At 37.3% G+C, this 22,239-nt stretch overlaps 1 protein-coding gene across 1 annotated transcript in view; it reads right to left on the reverse strand.

Annotated features, from left to right (window-relative positions):
- The window catches only part of LOC109224137 (structural maintenance of chromosomes protein 5), a 31,570-nt gene that overhangs the window by 2,382 nt on the left and 6,949 nt on the right, over window positions 1–22,239 (reverse strand). Inside the window, exons 13-26 of the mRNA XM_019388727.1 lie at window positions 21,980–22,105; window positions 21,799–21,897; window positions 21,197–21,362; window positions 20,971–21,116; window positions 19,522–19,585; window positions 19,291–19,415; window positions 19,086–19,163; window positions 16,756–16,828; window positions 15,988–16,091; window positions 12,640–12,756; window positions 12,477–12,554; window positions 11,745–11,844; window positions 11,612–11,666; window positions 60–108 (exon numbers count right to left, since the gene is read on the reverse strand). Of these exons, the coding sequence (XP_019244272.1) occupies window positions 60–108; window positions 11,612–11,666; window positions 11,745–11,844; window positions 12,477–12,554; window positions 12,640–12,756; window positions 15,988–16,091; window positions 16,756–16,828; window positions 19,086–19,163; window positions 19,291–19,415; window positions 19,522–19,585; window positions 20,971–21,116; window positions 21,197–21,362; window positions 21,799–21,897; window positions 21,980–22,105 (1,380 nt within the window). The remainder of the gene's footprint in view (window positions 1–59; window positions 109–11,611; window positions 11,667–11,744; window positions 11,845–12,476; window positions 12,555–12,639; window positions 12,757–15,987; window positions 16,092–16,755; window positions 16,829–19,085; window positions 19,164–19,290; window positions 19,416–19,521; window positions 19,586–20,970; window positions 21,117–21,196; window positions 21,363–21,798; window positions 21,898–21,979; window positions 22,106–22,239) is intronic.

Genomic DNA, 22,239 nt, shown 5'->3' on the forward strand with positions numbered 1-22,239 from the left:
TATAAAGTTGATTACAGCAATCCAACTCACAGATCGAAAAAGTGGTTTAAGTGACATACTCCTCCAGATTGGTGGTGGGCACTTAGAACTTGGAGTTGTCCCGTCTCCCTGGTAATAAGGATACAAGAACCACACAGTGTAAGCAAGCCATGGAGAGCAAAAAATATATAAACAAATACAGAACAAAAACAGAAGGCGGACCATTCCAGTTTACCATAGTTAGGACAGTATAGTACAAATATAGGATGACACACACACCTACAGGCTACAGGTAGGCTTTCCAAAAATAAGCCTCCTCATGGATGTGGAAGATTTGCACAACTACTTGCAGTAAAAGAATAAATTTCTTCTACAGATATTCAATGCATTTTGGGTATGGTACTGACCAATTTAAAAGTTCCAAACAGGGAAGTAAATCACTCTGTTCTTTTTCTTTTCTTCACCTCTAATACAACAGCCTACTCAATGCCAGTGGAAAGCTATGGCACTGGATGTCTACGCAGAGTTGCAAGCATTGCTTGTAAATAAGGTAAGGGGCAAATAACTACCAAAGGTGTATATGAGCCAGCACAAACACGGGTCTATGATCTAAAATTAAAGGGGGAGTTTGGGGGGGGGGGGGGGGGGGGGGGGCTGCTGTTAATGACTGAATATTTTCATCAACCATATTTCCAAAATTAGGGACAAGTGTTCGAGAGTACAACACTGGGAGCTGCAAGTGAAATTGCAACTTCCGCTGTATTATAACAAATTTAGTAAACACAAACTACAAGAACCTAACTGCTCGCTGAGCCTAAAAAAGCAAAAATATGTCAGAGATTTGGAAAAAACTGAGACTAATTCCAGAAACAGCCAAATTAATTAGATATTAATGTCTAGGGGGTGAAAGAGGAAGTTGACGTTGCAGAACAGGAAAATTTGGGACATAGTTTGTACAAAAACTACCCGAAAGTCTGTGTATAAGTCCCTACATAACACACAAATTTTTATAAAAAAGCTGCTAGTGCATGTCGTTTGTTCTAACATATATCACGAAGTTAATGTCCAAATTTTCTTTCTGTAACTTCTCGTTCACTCTTATAATTCTGTATCAAATAAAAAGAAAGTTCCCTCTCGTAAGTACTGCACTTGGAACTCATAAGATATGTTACAAATCCAAATGCAAGCAAAAAAAAGAGTTTTATTCTTCCCCATGAACCCATTTGTCAATACTGTCATATGTTCAGTGTCATAAAGCTCTAAAAATAAATTTTAAACAGTCTTACAAATTCTTTTGTGATTTGTATCCTCCACATCCTGGATGGTTCCATGTGTTACAACTTACAATAGCCTTGTTAGTTTATTGTTGTGCTTTGAAATTCTTGTCCGCATTGATTCAATAATAACATCTATTAAAATATTTACGGGTCCCAATCCTGGATACAGCATCCCACTTTTCAAAAAGAAAGGAGCAATAATCATTTTCTTATTCTATCAAGAGGGTGCTCTCACCTTACCAACAAGCCGAGAGATGATGTCTGTTGGTCACAACCTATGTTTCAATAACGATGAAGGGCTACTAGAAGGGAAAGGGCTTCGGGAGAGATGGTTAGATTGGATGGTGAACCGCTTGACTGACCCCTTTATAGTCTATCCATTAAGGTTGGGAATGGCTGGAACCAATCAGAAACGCAAAGCAAGCGAAGTCGGGAAAAGGACCTGTTGACCAGCCTAATTATAGGAGAAAATCAGAGAATCAAATCTGTAATTAATAGCTTGATTGTAGGAAAATTGTATTGTAGCTGAATATTCTCTCATTATTTTCATTTATTTACTTTCCTAGAATAGCCATAGAACTTTTGTATAAAGGCATGTATCAGTAGGATGTAAAATACATTGAAATACAAAGAAGCATTCTCTTCTTCTCAATTTCATCATAGTATCAGAAGCCATTGCTGCCCTTTTGAGGTGAGTTTTCTCCCTCTGCAGCACTAGGGTTCCATAAGTTGAGTTTTCTCCCTCTTTCTTATAGTTTTCTTGCTAAAGTTTCTGTCCGAAGCCTTTTTTTTCATCCTCCGCCAGTTCTGTACAAAAACTGGTATCACTGGAAGGATTATACCTACTGTACGACCTACCCAAACAAGTTTCAGATTTTTCCGAACACCAAAAGACAAGTCCGGCGTAACCAGTTAGCTCCAGGAGCCTTTTTGCAGATTCTGAAGGCTGTGTTTGGGCTACCAGGTTCTTCCGTTTAGAATTTATATTCTGAAATTTCTTTTTGTGCTTCGGATTGTTCAAAAATATGGGGGACTCAAAAACAGTAGATAACAATAATTCTATAGACAATAATTTCGTTTCACATGGTATTAGTATGGTAAAATTGGATGGTGCTGGTTCGTATCTTGCCTGGTCAAGGGCTTGTTTGTTGTTTATTAAATCCAGGAAGATGATTGGTCATATTACTGGAGAAAAGAAACAACCTGTTGTGACTGATGCTACTTATAGTCAATGGGATTCTGATAATTCCCTTGTTATGACTTGGCTTTTGAATACTATGCACCCACGAATTTCTAAACAATATTTGTTGCTTGAAACTGCTGAAAAAATTTGGAATTCAGCCAAGCGCACTTATTCTCGCAAGGGAAATGATGCCCAGATTTTTGAAATTCGAAATAAAATTCATGCGACTAAGCAAGGTGAGTTGACTATCACTGATTATTATTCCGAGTTACGCGGGTTAAGGCAGGAGATTGACTACTATCAGGATCTCCAAGCAAAGTGTACTGATGATGTTCAACGATTGGTTGAAAAGGAAAGGGTGTATGATTTTCTGGCCAGTTTGAACCAAGAATATGATCAGATCAGGTTCAAGTTCTCAGTAAAGTTCCTTTTCCTTTTCTTGAAGATGCATACTCTTATGTTCAAGAGGAAGAGAGTCGACGAGGGGTCATGCTTTATTCAGCACCAACTGAGAAGGCCGGGTTAGTTGTGTCTCATGAACAACTAAAGGCGTTCACTTCTGATAAAGATCGCCTGCAGTGTGATTACTTTGGAAAGCCAAGGCATACAAAGGAGACATGCTGGAAACTACATGGTAGACCAACTAGAGGTCGTGGAGGAAAATGTGTAGGTCCATCAAGGGTTCAGGCTGATGTTGTAGAAAATGTGGAGACATCCAAGGAAACTGCTTTTGGAGAAGCTTTGTCTTTGAATGAAGTTCAACATCTTCACTATCTCCTGAATAAACTTGACTCTTCTAATGTTGCCACTTCCAATTACGTGCAGTCAGGTATTGCCTTTAATGCTCACCTTAATTCTTGGATTATTGATTCTTGTGCGAATACACACATGATAGGCTCCTCTAAAGGCTTTAAAAACTACTCTCTCTTTTCCAAAAGAGATTATGCCAGAATAGCCAATGGCTCCCTAACTCCTATCTCTGGAACAGGTTCTGCTGTTTGTACACCTGATATTACATTGTCATCTGTTCTCCATGTCCCTGAATTTCCTCTTAATTGTTAGCGCCAACACCAAAAAACTAAACTGTAGTGTCGAGTTCTTTCCTGATCATTGTGTTTTTCAGGATCTTCAAACAAGGAAGAGGATTTGCAGTGGTAGATTGCATGAGGACTTATATTGGATTGATGGAACTCGAGACACTAGTCAGGCCATTTTTGGAGGAAATAAGGATGTCAACCAAGAAATAATACAGTGGCATACGGTTGAGGCACCCATCATTTTTTGCTTTAAAGAGGTTATATCCTAGTTTGTTTTCTAGAATTGAGTTTGACTCTTTGTTTTGTGATGCTTGTGAATTTGCCAAGCATACTAGAAACTCTTATCCTTTGAGTGATAATAAAAGTACAACTCCTTTTTCGACTATTCATTATGATGTGTGGGGTCCTACTCAAACAGTTTCTTTATCTGGTAGTAGGTGGTTTGTTACTTTTATTGATTGTTGCACTAGAATGACTTGGGTGTATTTGTTAAAGGCCAAAAGTGAAGTTTTCTCCTGCTTTCGTCATTTCATAAGATGATTTGCACTCAGTTTGAGGCTAAGATAAAAATCTTGCGTACTGATAATGGCACAGAACACATGGATAAAAATTTTGGTGCTTATTTGGAGTCTTATGGGATAATCCATCAAAGTAGTTGTCCTTATATTAGTGCACAAAATGGGATTGCAGAAAGGAAAAATAGGCATTTGTTAGAAGTGGCAAGATCTCTTATGTTTACCACGAATCTACCAAAACCTTACGGGGGGTGCCATTTTAGTAGCTCCTATCTCATCAATAGAATGCCACTAAAAACCCTCAATTTTCAAACTAATCTGGAAGTATTAAAGGGTAAGAATGATTATATTGTTCCTCCAAAGGTATTTGGGTGTGTCTACTTTGCTCACATTAGGAACTCTGTGAAACTTGATCTAAGAGCCCATAAGTGCGTCTTTATTGGGTATTCTCCAACACAGAAAGAGTATAAATGCTATCATCCTCCCTCTCGGAGAATCTTTGTCAGCATGGATGTTACCTTTCGAGAATCACCTATTTCAGTATTACATCATCACCTCTTCATGGAGAGAATTATAAAAGGGAAGAGATGATTCTCGCGAGTTCTATTGTTGAAACCACTGCCGGTACCACAGGGAAAGTAAAATTAAAGACAGAATACAGGGGGAGACTATTGGGCGTTTGGATAGACCTGATTTGAAAACTTACTCAAGGAGAAATAGAGCAGAAAAAGTCATCATGCAATCTGCCGAAGTTGAACCTTCTTCTACCGGTGAGTTACCTACATTTCCTAATGAGTTAGATGTACCTATTGCTCACAGAAAAGGAGTCGGATCTTGCACCATCAAACATCCTTTATTAAATTTTGTCTCCTATAACTCTTTGTCGCCTTCCTATAGAGCCTTTGCATTGTCTATTTCTTCTGTGTCTATTCCTCAGAATTGGAGGGAAGCATTTGCAGATCCTAAATGAAAGCAAGCTATTATTGAAGAAATGAAGGCCTTATCAAAAAATAAAACATGGGAACTTGTCACCTCACCACCAGACAAAAAGTTGGTTGGCTGCAAATGGGTTTTCACTGTGAAGCACAAAGCTGATGGCTCAATTGAAAGATTCAAAGCAAGATTGGTGGCTAAGGGCTTCACTCAGACTTATGGAGTAAATTATCAAGAGACATTTGCCTATGTTGCCAAAATGAGCACTATTGGAACTTACAACAGTTTGATGTGAAGAACGCATTTCTTCATGGAGACTTAAAAGAAGAGGTGTATATGGAGATCCCGCCTGGATTTGATACCGAACAAAGTCAAGGAAAAGTGTGCAGATTGAAGAAAGCCTTGTATGGACTGAAGCAATCTCCTAGAGCTTGGTTTGACAGATTCTGCAAAGCAATGATGTCCTTCGGCTACCAACAAAACAATGTTGATCACATCCTCTTCGTAAGACATCAAAAGGGTAAACTCACTCTTCTCATAGTTTATGTTGATGACATAGTAATGACAAGAGATGATAAAGAGGAGATGGCTCAATTGAAGAAGTTGTTAGCATAGGATTTTGAAATCAAAGATCTAAGGAAGTTGTAGTACTTCTTGGGAATTGAGGTTGCTAGATCAAAAAGAGGAATCTTTATTTCTCAAAAGAATTATATTTTGGATCTCTTGAAAGAAACGGGTATGACAAGTTGCAAACCGATAGAATCACCCATAGAAAGTAATCACAAGTTACAAAGCGGAACTGGAAAGTCAGTTGATAAGGAAAGATATCAAAAACTGGTTATAAGACTCATTTATCTCTCCCACACTAGACCAGACATAGCCTATTCAGTCAGCCTGGTGAGTCAGTTCATGCATGATCCCCAAGATCCTCATATGCAAGTTGTCTTTCACATTTTGCATTATTTGAAGTTTGCACCTGGAAAAGGTTTGTTGTTCTCCAAACATAGCCACCTCCAGATAGAAGCCTTTACCGATGCAGAGTGGGCTGGATCTCTAGATGACAGAAGATCTACATCTGGTTATTGTACACTCGTAGGAGGAAACTTAGTTACTTGGAGAAGCAAGAAGCAAAGTGTAGTCGCTAGATCAAGTGCAGAGGCCGAATACAGAGCTATGGTCCAGGGTGTATGTGAACTTTTGTGGTTACAAAAGCTACTAGAGGATTTGAGACTGTCTGAAAAAGGGAAACTTTCCTTGTATTGTGATAACAAGGCAGCCATTAGTATAGCTCATAATCTAATCCAGCATGACCGAACAAAGATGTTGAAATTGATCGACACTTCATCAAAGAAAAAGTTACAAGTGGTGTCTACTGTCTTGAGTTTGTTCCATGTGTCATCTGAAAAACAACTAGTTGATGTGTTTGCTAAAGGTCTCAACAAACGGACTTTCCATAGACTGGTTCGCAAGTTGGGCATGTGTGACATCTTTGCACCAACTTGAAGGGGAGTGTTGACCAGCTTAATTCTAGGAGAAAAATCAGAGAATCAAATCTGTAATTAATAGTTTGATTGTAGGATAGCTTGATTGTAGGAAAATTGTATTATAGCTGAATATTCTCTCATTATTTTCATTTTTTTTTTTTTGATAAGGTAAATTGTACTAATCAAAAGGGAATCTCATTATTTTCATTTATTTACTATCCTAGAATAGTTGTAGAACTTTTGTATAAAGGCATGTATCAGTAGGATGTAAAATACATTGAAATACAAAGAAGTTTTCTCTTCTTCTCAATTTCATTAGGACCACAGCGCAACGAGTAGACTCATGAGTTATTCAACCAGCCAGTGTTAGACATGGTCTCACTTGACAGTGTAGGAAGAGAATTAAATGGATGCATGACAATTATGCCCTTACTTCAACCTCTGATTCCAGATTTGAGATATAAACCAACAGCCGGGGGGCATCTAGGATAGCGGATTTGCTTAGAATTAGGGTTTGTAATAACCCGTGAATCTACAGATTTAAAACTCAAGGAGGGGCCATTAACCAAATATTTATAGACAAGTCGAGAGAGGGAATACATGATAAAATTCAAATTCAACTTCACAGAATAACTAAGATCGAGACAGCCACCTCTCCAGCAAATAAGAGGTATCCGTCAAAGCGATAACATTTTGGAAAGGAAAACCTAATCTTACCCCAGGAGAAAACAAACGGGACAAACTGAAAATCCATCAAGACCATGAAGTGAATTCTAGTTGTCAGCTAGAGTATCTCGTGACAACAAAGTGCAAGAACTCTTTATTTATGACTTGAGCTTTTCACGAGGCCAATAGTACGGGTGTCTTCCATGATCCGTAGCATCAGATGGGTAACATTTTGATAGTGCTGTCCTTTTTATGCTGGTTAGCATATATTATGAACTTTGTAATTTTTTCAGCACCGACCCTCATTACATCCAAAATATTTGTTTTCTCAGAGAATTATCTTTTTCAATATCAACCCGTCACTGTTGATTGCTTTTCCCAGAAGATGAATTAGCACATCGGGGGAGTTAATGATACATTGGAGGTTTGGAGAAGAGGCGGATGTGGAAGTGAAGGTTGATACACAAGTCATCCCCAAGAGAGGCAGCTCCGCTATCATGGGTCATTAATCCAAGGAAATGGGGAGATCGACATAATATTACACATTTTATTGGAGCGGGGTAGATGAAACTGAGACTCAAATCTGGTATCCTTTTCTTTTGAGAAGGTAAAAATTTTGTATATATATCAACTGCACCAAGGAGGTGCAGTCTTTCAAATTTACAGAAGATGGTATAGGAAGATCTTAAATCCCTACTGTACTACAGAGAGCCTAGGACATCAATAATGGATTTTGGATCTTCCGTATACTTTTGTTTACACCAAAAGTGGAAAAGAACTAAACATTTCATTTTCAATTTCTGTATGGTGCTACTTCTGTCTTCAAAGCATCTCTGATTTCTCTCTGACCAAACTGTCCACCAAATTCAAGCTGGGACTATCTTCCATCTTTCTTATTGGTTAAGGTGCCGTAATTGCTCCAGCATCTTAGGACATCCATTATATCCATAGGCATTACCCACATGATCCCCTTCAGATTAATGAAAACCCTCCATATTTGTTATGTAATCCTGCAATACAAAAAAAGATGGCTGATTATCTCAGCCTCTTCACCGCATAGATAGCATTTGGAGCATAGGTGGAAGCCCCTTCTGATGAGGATGTCCTGAGTCAGAACTGCTTTTCTAGCCAAGAGCCAAGTAAAGCATGCAATTTTATATGGAATTTTGATAAGAATGTGCCACCAAGACTTAAAGGTAAGTTTTATAGAGTGGTTGTTAGACCAACTATATTGTTTGGCGCAAAGTGTTAGCCAGCCAAGAACTCAGACGTTCAAAAGATGAAAGTAGCGAAAATGAGGATGCTTAGATGAATGTGTGGGCATACTAAAAGAGATGAGATTAAGAGCGAAGATATATATGGGGCAAATTTGGAGTGGCTTCCATGGTGGACAAGATGAGGGAAGCTAGGCTGAGATGGTTCAATCATGCGAAGAGCAACATAAATACACCAGTGAGGAGGTGAGAGATGTTGGCAGTGATAGGTCTAAGGAGAGCTAGAGGTAGACCAAGGAAGAATTAGGGAGAGGTGATTAAACAGGACATGGCACATCTTCTTCCCAATAAGGACATGACCGTATATATGAGAGCATGAAGGTCGACGGTTAGGATAGAAGGTTAGTAGGCAATCGTGTAATTTCTCTTTTTCTGGGAGAGCATGATTCTAGTTTAGAGCACCTTATATGCTCTTCTCCTTATCAATATTATTATTACAAGTCTATTATTATCTTATTCTTCAATTTTATTAGTACTATTTTCTTTTACTTTGGTTATCTTTACTATTTTTATTGTAAATACCTTTCTTTTCTTCAGTATTTTCATCATAACTTTTTTACTCTTGTATTTTCAAATCTATTTTGAAAATGTTTTTCTTTAGCCGAGGGTCTATCAGAAATAACCTCTCCACCTTACACAAGGTAGGGGTAAGGTTGCGTACACCCTATCCTCCACAAACCCCCACTTGTGGAATCACAGTACGTTGTTGTTGTTGTTGCTGTTGTGAATGTCCTTCACTGGAGAACTGCAAACTAAGACTAGAAACCCACCTAAAATTTTTGCAGATTTTTGAGAAGAAGAAAAGGCTTCTTGTATTTCTGTGTATTTCTTACATCCCTAAGTAAAGGTATTTATATACTAGGTCCTATAACTATTTTAGGAAGAAAGATAAATTATAATCAATTTACAATCAATCAGAATAAAATCAAATCTCAATCAAAATTAAATCTTTCCTAATAATTAAGCCAATCAACACTTCCCCTCAAGTTGGTGCAAAGATGTGGCACATGCCCAACTTGCAAACCGGTGTATGAAAAGTCCGTTTGTTGAGACCCTTGGTAAACACATCAGCTAATTGTTTTTTCGATGGCACATGAAACAAACTCAAGATACCAACTGTAATTTTTTCTTTGATGAAGTGTCGATCAATTACATGCAGCTATACTCATGGCAGCCTTATTGTCACAATACAAGGAAAGTTTTTCTTTTTCACACAGTCACAATTCCTCTAGTAGCTTTTGTAGCCAAAGCAGTTCGCAAACACCCTGGGTCATAGCTCTATATTCTGCCTCTGCACTTGATCTAGCAACTACACTTTGCTTCTTGCTTCGCCAAGTAATCAGGTTTCCTCCTACAAGCGTACAATAACCGGATGTAGATCTTCTGTCATCCAGAGATCCAGCCAAATCCGCATCCGTAAAGGCTTCTATTTGAAGGTGATCATGTTTGGAGAAAAGTAAACCTTTCCCTGGAGCAGACTTCAGATACCACAAAAATGTGAAACACAGCTTGCATATGAGGATCTCGGGGATCATGCATGAACTGACTTACCAGGATAACTGAATAGACTATGTCTGGTCTAGTGTGGGAGAGATAAATGAATCTTCCAACTAACCTCTGATATCTCTCCTTATCAACTGACTCTCCAACTCTGCTTTGTAACTTGTGATTGCTTTCAACTGGCAATTCTGCGGGTCTGCAACCTGTTATACCAGTTTCTTTCAAGAGATCTAGAATATACTTCGTCTAGAAATAAAGATTTCTCTTTTTGATCTAGCAACCTCAAGTCCCAAGAAGTACTGCAATTTTCCTAGATCCTTGATCTCATATTCATGTGCCAACAACTTCCTCAATCAGTCCATCTCCTCTTTGTCATCTCCTGTCATTACTATGTCATCAACATAAACAATGAGAAGAGTGAGTTTACCCGTATAATGTCTTATGAAGAGGGTGTGATCAGCATTGCTTTGTTGGTAACCAAAGGAGATCATTGCTTTGTAGAATCTGTCAAACCAAGCTCTGGGGGATTGCTTCAGTCCGTACAAGGCTTTCTTCAATCTGCATACCTTTCCTTGATTTTTTGCAGTATCAAATCCAAGAGGAATCTCCATATACACCTCTTTCTTCTAAGTCTCCATGAAGAAATGCAGTCTTCACATCAAATTGTTGCAAGTCCTAATCCAGATTAGATGCACAAGACAAAAGAACTCTAATAGTGTTCATCTTCGCAACAGGAGCAAATGTCTCTTGATAATCCAATTCACAAGTCTGAGTGAATCCCTTAGCCACTAATCTTGCTTTGAATCTTTCAATCGAGCCATCAGCTTTGTGCTTCACAGTGAAGACCCAATTGCAGCCAACCAACTTCTTGTCTTCTTGGTTGACATCATTACTTTTCCCAAAAAAGGCTTGACCAGAGTTTTGAATCCCATCTAATATATACAAGTCATTATGCAATCTACCACAGCCGATCTTTTCCCCTATTTGAAGATCCAGAAAAATACAATGATCGGGAAAGAACTCGATTTTACAGTTTAGAGCTTTGCTGATGGCACTAATAGATAAAAGATTAACAGAGAAGTCGGGGTGCTCCAAGCACGAATGATAGTTTAATATTAGGAGTACAAACGACAGAACCCGTTCCAGAGATAGATGTTAAAGAACGGGCTATTTTGACATTATCTCCTTTGAGACACGGAGAATAGTTTTGAATGCCTTTAGAAGAGCCTGGGCATTGTTCGGTAACCAGGAAAGAGATTTTATGATCAATGACCTTATCTGGAAGCACAAGACTCTTTCCTACTTCTTGTATATTTGTTAGTGTCATGAAAACTTATGAGAATGTGGAGATGCTAGGAATCTAATCTTTCTTTTGCTAAAATATAAAGCTGATTTCTCTTCCCAAAAATTGACTTTGAAAATAAAATAGGTACAATCAAAAGTAACAACTCTAGTTTGAGTAGTGTAATATTGAAAACTAATTTTATATGGCATCAAAAGAAGTATAATAGTTCACCAATGAAGAACAAGATGGTTTCTAGGCCCAATGACAAACACAATAAAAAAGTACTAAAGTTGCCGGTGCACTAGTAACACAAGTACTTCTCATCGGCCATCGCCAGAAATTGAGAACTCATTGTCACGAAATGCAAAAGAAATAATGATTTGAAAATTGAAATATTTGTTGCTTCTTCGATTGAGGAAAGCCACAAGAGCAATTAATCAAGCATACTTTAAGTAAGGGAGAATCAGAGGCGAATTACCTGAATTTGACTTTAATTAGTATCCCATATTTGTCGAAGTCCATGTCATGCTCGTCTGAAGAGAGACATCGATCAATAAAGGTTGACAGAACTTCTCAAGAAATAAATTCTGCAAGGATTGATGTTAACATACCTAATGAAACTTCTCCTGCAACAGCCATTTCTTGGAAATTGCGGCTAAAAGTCTGGTTGATTTGTGAAACAAGACTTCTTAATGTTGGTAGCCACCTTTCCTGCAAAATCCTAGAATCAGAACATTTTTTGGGTATACTACCACAATATGTCTGCACTAGAGTTAAACACCTTGTAATTGCACAACCACAGCAAAGATAATAGAAAGATAACAAAATAAAGTAGGAATTTTTCCTAAATTACCTAATATTTCCAATTCTTTGACCCTGATTTTTCCCAATTGCTTAACGGGTCTCTTCTCCAAGAACCTATTGCTTTTCTTTCTTCTAAAATAACCTATTTTTATTATTCTGTTTTTGTTAAATAACTTGTCATAAGATATATTAGTACTAGGGAACAAAAAAGCAAACATCAAACTGATACCATTTTGAATCATTTTAGTTTAAAGACTTTAAACACACACAAACATGTATCGTTGCAAACCTTAAAAAAAGGGAATGAATAAAAGTAGTCTTTCTCAATTAAGCTTTTTGATGAGGCGGTTCAATTATAACAGCTAGGTCAGCACTCAACCATAAGATGACGCAACAAGAATACCATTGGAAAGAAAAGACAACCATGTAGGGCTTAAGTGAACCATTGTAGGGCTTAATCAGATACAACAAGCTGCTTATAAACATTAGACTCGCCAGGTAACTATCAAAAATGCTAGAGAACCATAAAAAACTCTAACCTTTAAAGCATTGATTTCATCAATGAGGTTGCTTAATTTCTCTTCTTCCATCTCTTGAGTCTTTGAAAGAGATTCTATCTGCAAAAGAATGAATTAGATGCGATCATGGTATATTTAAAAAGGAAAAAAATGGAAAAGCAAATTAATGAAACAAAAAATTTACTTTTTTCTGACGTGTTTCATACTCTTCTAGAACATTATGGTTCAGGAAAAGAATGGAATTGGCTTGAGAAATGGTGTCTTGGATAGCCGCTTCCAATTCCTCAATCGTAGATGGCATCTGCTGGGAAAATTGACAAGAAATGAATTAAACATACAGGAAACCTTGAGAACCGCAAGCATTAAATATGCAATATCGGAACATCTAAGGAAATAACAGGCATACAGAATCGATCGATTAGAAGACAAAAGAAACAAGTTCTACCCATTTGGTGGACAGTCAAAGAAAAAAACACCACATTAAAGCTGCTAAAGAACAGCTCACTACAAAGCAGTAGTAAATTATACCAACCTACTACTTGGAAAGACAGAAAAACCAGAAGACAAAAGCTCTTCTAACACTATAAGTAACAAAATAAAGAGGAAGACAGATCTACAAAAGAGGAAGTAGGCCTGTGCAATAACCCCAAATTTAATTAGGGGTTATTTATTAATTTAATAATAGAAAAAGAAAAAAAAAGAGTTTAATAATAATAATAATAATAACTATAAAAAGAGAACATTAAAAAGAAGTGAAAGAAGCGGAACGCACAGAAGCAGAAAGCGCCAGAGGCAAAAACAAAAAAACACAATAAGAGAAGAGAAAAGAATAGAAAGAAAAGAAAGGGCGAAAAAGAGAGGAAGAGAGGGGAGAAAAAATAGGGATTCTCAATCCAAATTATCAAGGTAATAATCCTTAACTTTTATATAAGTTTATTACGTGACTATGAGAAGATTTTTATGGTAGAACATGGAGAAATTTTCAGAAGTTGAGAAAGTTTAGCCCTAGGGTTCTTTAATCTAATTCATCAATTTGAAAAGGCATACGTTATCAAAATTTGATTTTGATTAGTGTTCTGGAATCTTCCTGCCAAGGGCAATCCATTGGTGGTCATGGTCAGGGAATTCTGACCCGTTGACCAGAGTTGACTTTTTGGGTCAATCTTTGACCACGAGTTTGACTTGTGTTAAAAATTATGTAAATATTCTCCCAAGGGTTTTTTACCATTCTAAACCCGTTTTTGTATAGTTTGAGGTGATCCAGATACCCGAGAGCATTTTTTAATCTATTGAAAAGAGTGCTTGGATTGTGAATCGAGGTAAGTGAGACGTTAAGCTTTGGTGCTTGCTTTTCAAAACATATTTTGAAAATATATTTTATCTGCATGGTTCATGTGTTGAGACGAGCGTGTGCTTGGCAGAATCGGTGGTCTTTGACCAACCGCACATATATTATTTTGTTAAGAATATGAAAATCATTTAATAAACAATATGTGATGTTGTGTGGCTTCTTGTCATGGAGTTGTGGCATTAGAAATTATTTCTTCGCTACCGTAATATATTTGGTGCACTATGTATGTTGCCGTGATAGATTTGGGGCATTGTGTATGCTGTCATGGACTCGTCGGGGTATTTGGTTAATTTCCTTCACTACCGTTTATCAAAAGTCCTTAGTATAAAGTGTGCTGAGATATATAGTGTTGTTGAATAATTGTTTGGATCTTATGGAGTAATTATATGGTGAAAGATTTTTGTGCATATTATTTTTGTGCTCATTATGTATTTGTATTTTCTAACACTTGTTCCAGGTGTATTTAAAGTGGCGGGTCGAGGATCTTGCCGGGTTATATTTACATATAACTCACTCCTTACCTGCATGTCCAAGCAAATATTATTGCTGAGGACGAGACTAGTTGCTGACGAGTTCGTTGAGTGGACACTGTTGCTGAGGTGAGCCGCCGCATTATTCGTGGAGGCCGTTGTTTCAGCTCTACCTATCTTATGTCTATTATTAGTTTTTGGGTTTGCATGCCTGATAACTTAACTCCTATAACTCTATTAGATGCTCCATAGTCTTGGACTGGCTGTGGGAATTTGGGGTAAACTATCTGACCAATCGTTGGATTTTATAAGTTGATTATGGTTTTAGTTGGATAATCATTTCGTATTTAGTGATTAGTAATGTGTTTCGACCTTCTCTTAGTGCTTATATAAAAGGGTTAAGAGTGCGAAAAATTGGTTTGCCTGGCGGGTGGTGTTAGCTGGGTGCCACGTCTATGGGATAGTTTGGAATGTGACAGCCTGTTCTTGGATTAGAAAAAAAAAAAGCAAAAAAGCAAGACATGGTAGTAAAATCAAGTGCAGAGATAAAATGTCGAGTAATGGTTTTGCGACATGTCTATGGGATAGTTTGGAACGTGACAGCCTGTTCTCGGATTGAGGGGGAAAAAGCAAAAACGCAAGACATGGTACTAAACAAGTGCAGAGGTAAAATGTTGAGTAATGGTTTTGCGACATGTGAGCTTATATGGTTAAAGCAACTTCACGAAGAATTAAGGTGTGGGAAAATAAAAATGCACCAATGCAATTGATCTGAGACAATTAATACACTTGCTTTAAACCCAATGTTTCATGAAAAGGATATATAGTAGATTGTCACTTCATCAGACAAAAGATTGAATAAGGGTGCATTACGACAAGTTTCGTCAAACTCAAATGAGTCATTGGCAGATATTCTTACAAAACCACTTCAAGGATCCAGAATTGAATATATTTGCAGCAACTTAGGGGCATACAATATGTAAGCTCCAACTTGAGTGGAGTGTTAAAAATTAGAAAATTATTAATATGCAAGAATCTTTTCTTTGTAAATATAGGAAAAATTTAGAATACTTGTAATGGATAATTAGGAACAGGAATTATTTTCCTTTAGGAATGGAAATTACTATCCTTTCCCTTTTTAAGATTACTTGCAAACACTACTTAAACCCGTAGTGTTCGAGTAATCAAGAATTCATGAGAGAATAATCAAGAAATTCATGCCTAAATCTCTTCTTTCATCTTTTAATACAAATTGAAGCCCAATTCAGGAAGCAGTCTTATATATTTCTATTTTGTCAATTAAACTCATATTTTGTCTCTCTAGCTAGACATATTCTAATGGGAACTATTTATCTATGTCCATTTAATTTATCCAATTACTGAGTTCCCTTCCTAATTATATATATCAACAAGCAGATGCCACATAATGGATGTAATAACACATAAAGGACATGAAAGTTCTCAAAACCTCTTCTTTTTCTTTTATTCTTTTGTTTTTCAGATAACATAATGAATAAAAAAAATTATGGTCAGAACCTCAAAGGTCAAACATTTTTTTAGATAGAGGGATAACAAACTGTTATTAAATAGAAGCACCAACAATTCCTATCCATACAAAAAAGATGCAAGAAGGAACAGTAATAACAAACAGGCTACACAAATGTTAGGTGTCCAAAGATTCACAAAAAACTGTATTATTTGGGAAACAAACCTCACAAAAAGCCTGCTCTAGTTCTGGAGTTATAATGGCTACTGATTCTGCATGCCTCTTGGCAGCTTCCAGTTGTCGTCGGCGTTCCTCCGTCTCCTTTTTACCTAATCAAGAAAAATAACAAATTGGAAGGCCATAAGCAGTAGTGCAGGCAGAGTTTTGCACAAATGGTTGTCGACCTATTGTCACAATTCGACTTGTATATACAGGTTTGGGTCTAGGTCTAAGTCTATGGGGTGTAAGACTTTAGTTCCTATCTCAATATGATGTTTACTTTGCATTATTTTTAAGACGTTTTACCAATTGTATATGTACATACAATTTTTAGAAAGATCTTATATATACATATATAATAAAAAGATTTTTGGCGAAGCGTATCTAATGAAACACTTGGTTCAGTAATCAAAGAACATTGGTGTTAAAGCCCTCAAGAATCAGGAAGACGAGATCCGGTCACATCATTCACCTAAGCAATTGCACCCAGATATCAATTAGTAGGAAATAACAAACAATGTCCTCTACTCTCTCCCACTCATAGACATGAATAAACTACCAAATGATGGATTACACAGCAGGTTCAGACTATATCCCCATGATTCGTTTCCTTAATTTTTTGGGACCCCCTGTAATTTCTTCCTTTTTTTTGTCAGCCAGGCGAGATGGTCTTTCAAAGTTACAATATCACTGTGCAATATGTAAGATAGTCAATTGTGAAATCGCCAACTACTGAAGAACTTTTTGAACTGGATTAATTACGGAAGAACTTACAGTACTCATAATGCAGAGATGCTTGCATAGCAAATTTTTCTTGGTGCTTCACATTAGCTTCCATCTCTTTTATCTGAAAAGATGAAAAAGAAGCATGATTCACAATCATAATAAGATTTTAGGTCTAGTGAAGTCAGTCTCAGTTTGTTAGACTACTTTCAACTACCAGTAATGCAACGAAACCCATATTAGACTAAATTCAACTACAAGTCCATATTCTAGGTATCAATCTATTTATTAAGAAGAAATAGCAACAACAACAACAACCCAGTGTATTCCCACAAGTGGGGTCTGGGGAGGGTAGGATGTACGCAGCCTTACCCATACACCCTGGAAGGGCAGAGAGACTATTTCCGATAGATCCTCGGTTATTAAGAAGAAAAAGAAGAAGAAAATTTATGTCCAATGAAGTCAGTCTTGGCTTGTTAGACTACTTTCAACTACAAATAATGCTTAAAAAACCATATTCCTGCTACCAGTCTGTTTGTTTGAAAATGAAAAGAAAGAAGAAAAAAAAAGACCAGACACAACACTACAGACCAACAGGATTACATTTGATTTGCATTGGCAGACAATTTGCAGCAAACAAAATGAAAAATTAATTCATACACCTTGCGCTAACATCAGCATAGTACCTTCTAATCAACGACACAAAGCATCATATCTGCTGCTCTTTCTTTCTTTTTTAATTAACTCATGCATTTGCTTTTTATGTAGCAATAAAGCCTCCTTTTTGAGAACTATAGCCCTGTTTAATTTTCAGCAATATGGCATAGTGAAAATGCACAATTGAAATTGTAACAATAACACGATAAGCTATTAAAGGATAGAATTTGAAGTGCAAGATACTTAAAGCCATTTTGTATTGGCTATATTGTGTTGTCCAAAGAGCAAATCTTTCTACCATTTGTGAACATACTGCCAGGGAATTTTTAATTAACATAATGACACCGGACCCTCCCCCCAGGGTAGGGGTAAAGTCTGCACACAGTCCTCCCCAAACCCCACATGTGGGATTATACCGGGTTGTTGTTGTTGTTGTTATAATGACACCGGGCCCTTGTTAATCTTGAATACAAAATGTAACATTAAGAACATATTGTGTCAGTGTTCAGATTATAGCAGCATACAACATCTCTAGGATGTCATAAAGTTCAAAAGGCCAAAAACCTTGAAGCAACATCTTAATTTGAGGTTTCAGCTTTATCATGAAATAATTCACCATTATACATCCTTTCGAGAGTAGTTTAATCAAGAAATAATAGAAACAGCAAGGAGTTAGGAGGAAGCACCTGAAGGATTTGGGACAGTAAATAAATAAAAACTAAAAAACCATAATAATGCCACAAGACAAAAAAACATTGGAGATGATACCTCAATCATGTGACTTGATTTATTTTGCCAAATAACCCTTATGCCGCAAAACCTAACCATCTACTGTTGGGTAATAAACACAAAGTCCAAAATATCCTTAATTTTTTCCCGCTCTTTATCATACCAGCCTTTGGGTCGGAACTAGCTTTCCCTTTCTATAACATAGGAGGTGCAGATATTTGAAGCCTTCTGCTTGGATCCAAAAGTAGGAATTTAGGGCATCGAGAGTTAATTAATACTCTGCCTTGAAGAGTCGCAGCTATGTTAAGTTTCACACCAAATTGGATATTACCGAGCATTGATTTGTAGTTAGTCTTATTTTTGTATTGCGACATATGAATTAGCAAGACAGATGCATCCCTCACGCTAGGCACAACTTGAGAACCAAGTTGATAAGTAACAAGATTATTTCTCAAAATGGACATTTCTCATATACAACAGGTAATGAGAGCGTAACGACTTAGAGACCGGCATTCCTATCTCGAAAGTCCAACCCATAACATATATAAGATGGTATCATTAGGGCAGCAAATATAGCAATTTGATGCAGTACTTGTCTTGATTGCACATTTTCTCCAGGAATAGGCCCCTTGTTGACCTAGAAATTGGCATTTCTGTCAGGGTGTGTAGCTCCAAGATAACTATTGCTAAGCTCTCAACAAATGTAGTGAGGACAACTATTGCGATTTATCAAGTGACACTTGCCTCTTAATCTGTCCTTTCTCCTCATTCCATTCCTTCTTTTCAAGTCCCACTATCAAGTACAAGAATTCCATTTAAGCAGACCCTAGGTCTCCATTTCCCAGTAATATAATAGTCCTTCTCCTCACACCAGCATAACCTGACACAGATCACTCATTTTTCCGGCAGTGCACAACTATTATTTTTAATTTCTTCGATTTTCTTAGTTTATCTACTTTGGTTTATACAAAATAGGTCCTAAAAGAGAAAAGTACCTTCAGCCCAAGTTCAAGGCATGCCATGTTATGTTCAGCATAATTTCTTCGGTGAGCCACAGCATCAATAAGTAAATTCTGGCACAACAGAAAAGAGAAAATCAGCAAAGATATATACAGCAGAAGTACTAAACTTCACCCGCTAAGGAACCAATCATAACTTTAGAGGCATCAGAAAACAGAAACATTAAAAAGAGCAATTGACCTTGAGTTCCAATGCAAGTTGAAATCTCTTTAACTTCATAGCTTGAATCTGGTCAGTAAGCTTTGCAGCTATACTATCCAGGTCATCCTCTCTTTCCAAAGATTTCATGTTTATCACACGCTGTCCTAATGTTGGAGAAAGTTAATTGTTGAAGGAACACAAGATAAACAATACTGAACCTGTAGCTTGTATTATGCATACTTCAAGTAAAAGATTATAAAAGATACTCACTGACACGGCCTTCCATCTCACGCCTTCTTTTCTTCTCAAGTAGTGACTCATTTATAATCTCTTCCTAAAAGTAAATAACAAAATATACTAATTATGCTTGAAGTAAGATAACATTTAATATGTCATCAACAATTAGGACCACTTTCAAACATATGAACAACGACATTGATGTTATATTGACGGGAAAACTTAAGGAAAGAATCCCTTAGAGTAGAATCTCTTCAGATTGATTAATTACACAACGGAAAAGTGAATTCTTATAAGCAAGAAAAAAAGATTCGAAATGAAACATGGTTCCACAGCTAATATTATTTTACATGCTTTCCTCCATCCCCATCCTCCATTGCCAACACACATGTGAGGAAACAGAGCTATCAACATGCTTTCCAGCACAAACACTTCAATGATAGAGTTTTTGGAATTTTTTCCTGTCTACTGTTCGAGCTATTTCAGGTTCTGGTCTCTTCGTTCTAGCATTGGCACATTAAACCTTAATTAATTTGAAACAAGCAGCTTCGATTCATATAATAATGGAGTTGATACAAATAAATGGAACTTTAGAACCCCTTTTATTCTCACACTTCCTCTGCTAGCCACTCATCCGAGCACCTATGTTACCTCACTCCAAGCCCTGCCTTACAGTCTAAAAAAAATACCCAGAGCACCTATGTTACCTCACTCCAACCCCTGCCTTACAGTCTAAAAAAAATACGCAGAGCGCCTATGTTACCTCACTCCAACCCCTGCCTTACAGTCTAAAAAAAATACCCTAAGACACCGTTCAATCCAACCCAACCTTGCATTTATTCCCACCACCCAATAGCTTATGGGGCCCAGCGGCTAGCTACAGTAAGTAATATAGGTTGATGGCGAGGCCACAAGGGGTTGGGAAAGGGTCATAGGATTTTCACAAAGGGAGTGGGGTTATTGCAGGGCTTAAGAGAGGGTCTTGTGGAGACTCGGAAGGGGAAATCAGGGGGTAGGAATTCCATGACAGTCAGTCTGCAAAATTTTCTTCTCCATTTTGTTGGTCCTGCATGTACAATGACCAAATTTGCGTATTCACACAGATCAAAGGTTAAATGCTCCACGGCCCACGCTCTAAATTACAGAAACTGTTAAGTAGTTAGTCACGTATAGTGTCCCACATCGGGAAGTAGATACCTATTATCTTGTAATCACCGTATATAAATAGGGCGTTGTACAACACTTCAATTAATTAATAATATTTTCTCCCGTGCTTTCTCACAGAAACCAAACATAGAAGCTGTAACTCAAGAAGCACAAGCACATTTTTTCGGGCATCCTAGCACTACCTCCCTCCCCCGCCCCCAAAAAAAATAAAATAAAAAAAGAATAATAAACAGATGTCCAAGTGTGAATTTCCACATACTTGCATATAAAACAACTTCCAGAAACCACAACCAAAAGAAGAAAAAAAGAAAATACCCGTTGCTTTTCGAGTTTGGCACCTTGATCTTCTATGTTCTTCAATTCACTCTTAACTGCCCTGAGATTATCTTCAAATGTAGAAACGGCTTCTTCCAACTCAAGTTTCTGGGACTTGAGCCTCTCAACTTCCCCCGCATCCACATCTGAAGAAAATACTTGGATTAAACCAAAAAGTTTTCGGACAAGACATTAATACATTAAAAACAAAGGGCTAGTGAGATACTGCATAGCAAAAGGCGAGAGTGCTCCACTGATTCAACAGTGCCAGAAACATGACCACCATATCTGGATTTTTTCCATCTGTAATGATTTTCAGGGGTCCATAAATCAAAGATGCCCAATTGCAACGCCTCATCAGCTCTCTTGTCAGTTTCACTTGAGCCTATGTACTGCAAAAAAGCATCAGATCCCATTAAGGTTTATTCGGAAAAAAAAAACTTGTTTCTGCTTTCACTTGTTCGCGAACTCATTCCATTGGCTTTCACTGGGATGCTGGTTATTCCTTATGCGTGTCAGTCGCCCTTTATAAAAATCATCTATTAGCACAAAAAAAGGAACGGAGAGTTTGTCCAGGTAGCAAGCCACAGCTGGGTTGAGATATGGCCTCTCCAAAGGTATCAGGTTAAAGAAGATGTGGAATTGCAAAAATTTACTTGTGGGTAAAAAAGACTTCTTTGATACAAACTTATGAATAGGTATATATAGATACTTATCAAAAGAAGATTTCGGGTATGTCGATTCACCGTATTCGTATACCCTTATGTCAATCTACTAAAGCTAAGTTCAGAAGAAAATATCTTAAGTTTTTTAGAATAGTAAGCCTACAGAAGAATCCAGCCCAAATTGGTTGATTAGAACTTCTTTGACTGCATCTGGAGCGTCAAAGACTTGGTCAAGCCTTGAATGGATGCCTAGCATACGCATCTGTGGAAGATAATAACAAGAAAACCAAATTAACATATAGATCAGCATCAAAACAGGAGGTCTTAGAGAAGCTTATACATACCTCCTCAGTAATTTTAAAGGGAACACGGCTCTGACGTTCATCCGCTACATTTAAAACAGGAAGATTAAATGATCGCATATTTCTAACTAAGAAGTCACGGTCAGCTGCATCTTGTGTTATAAAGGCCTGCATATGTCAATAAATAAGAGAACTGATGAGATGAGAAACAATTTTTCAGTAGCACTAAATCAGATTAATAACCTTGATTCCGGAAACCTTTTGATGTCTCCGCTTGTACGTTCTACAGAAGTTATCATTTC

Source organism: Nicotiana attenuata, chromosome 1 (assembly GCF_001879085.1).
Source record: "Nicotiana attenuata strain UT chromosome 1, NIATTr2, whole genome shotgun sequence".
In the NCBI taxonomy this organism is placed as follows: Eukaryota; Viridiplantae; Streptophyta; class Magnoliopsida; order Solanales; family Solanaceae; genus Nicotiana; species Nicotiana attenuata.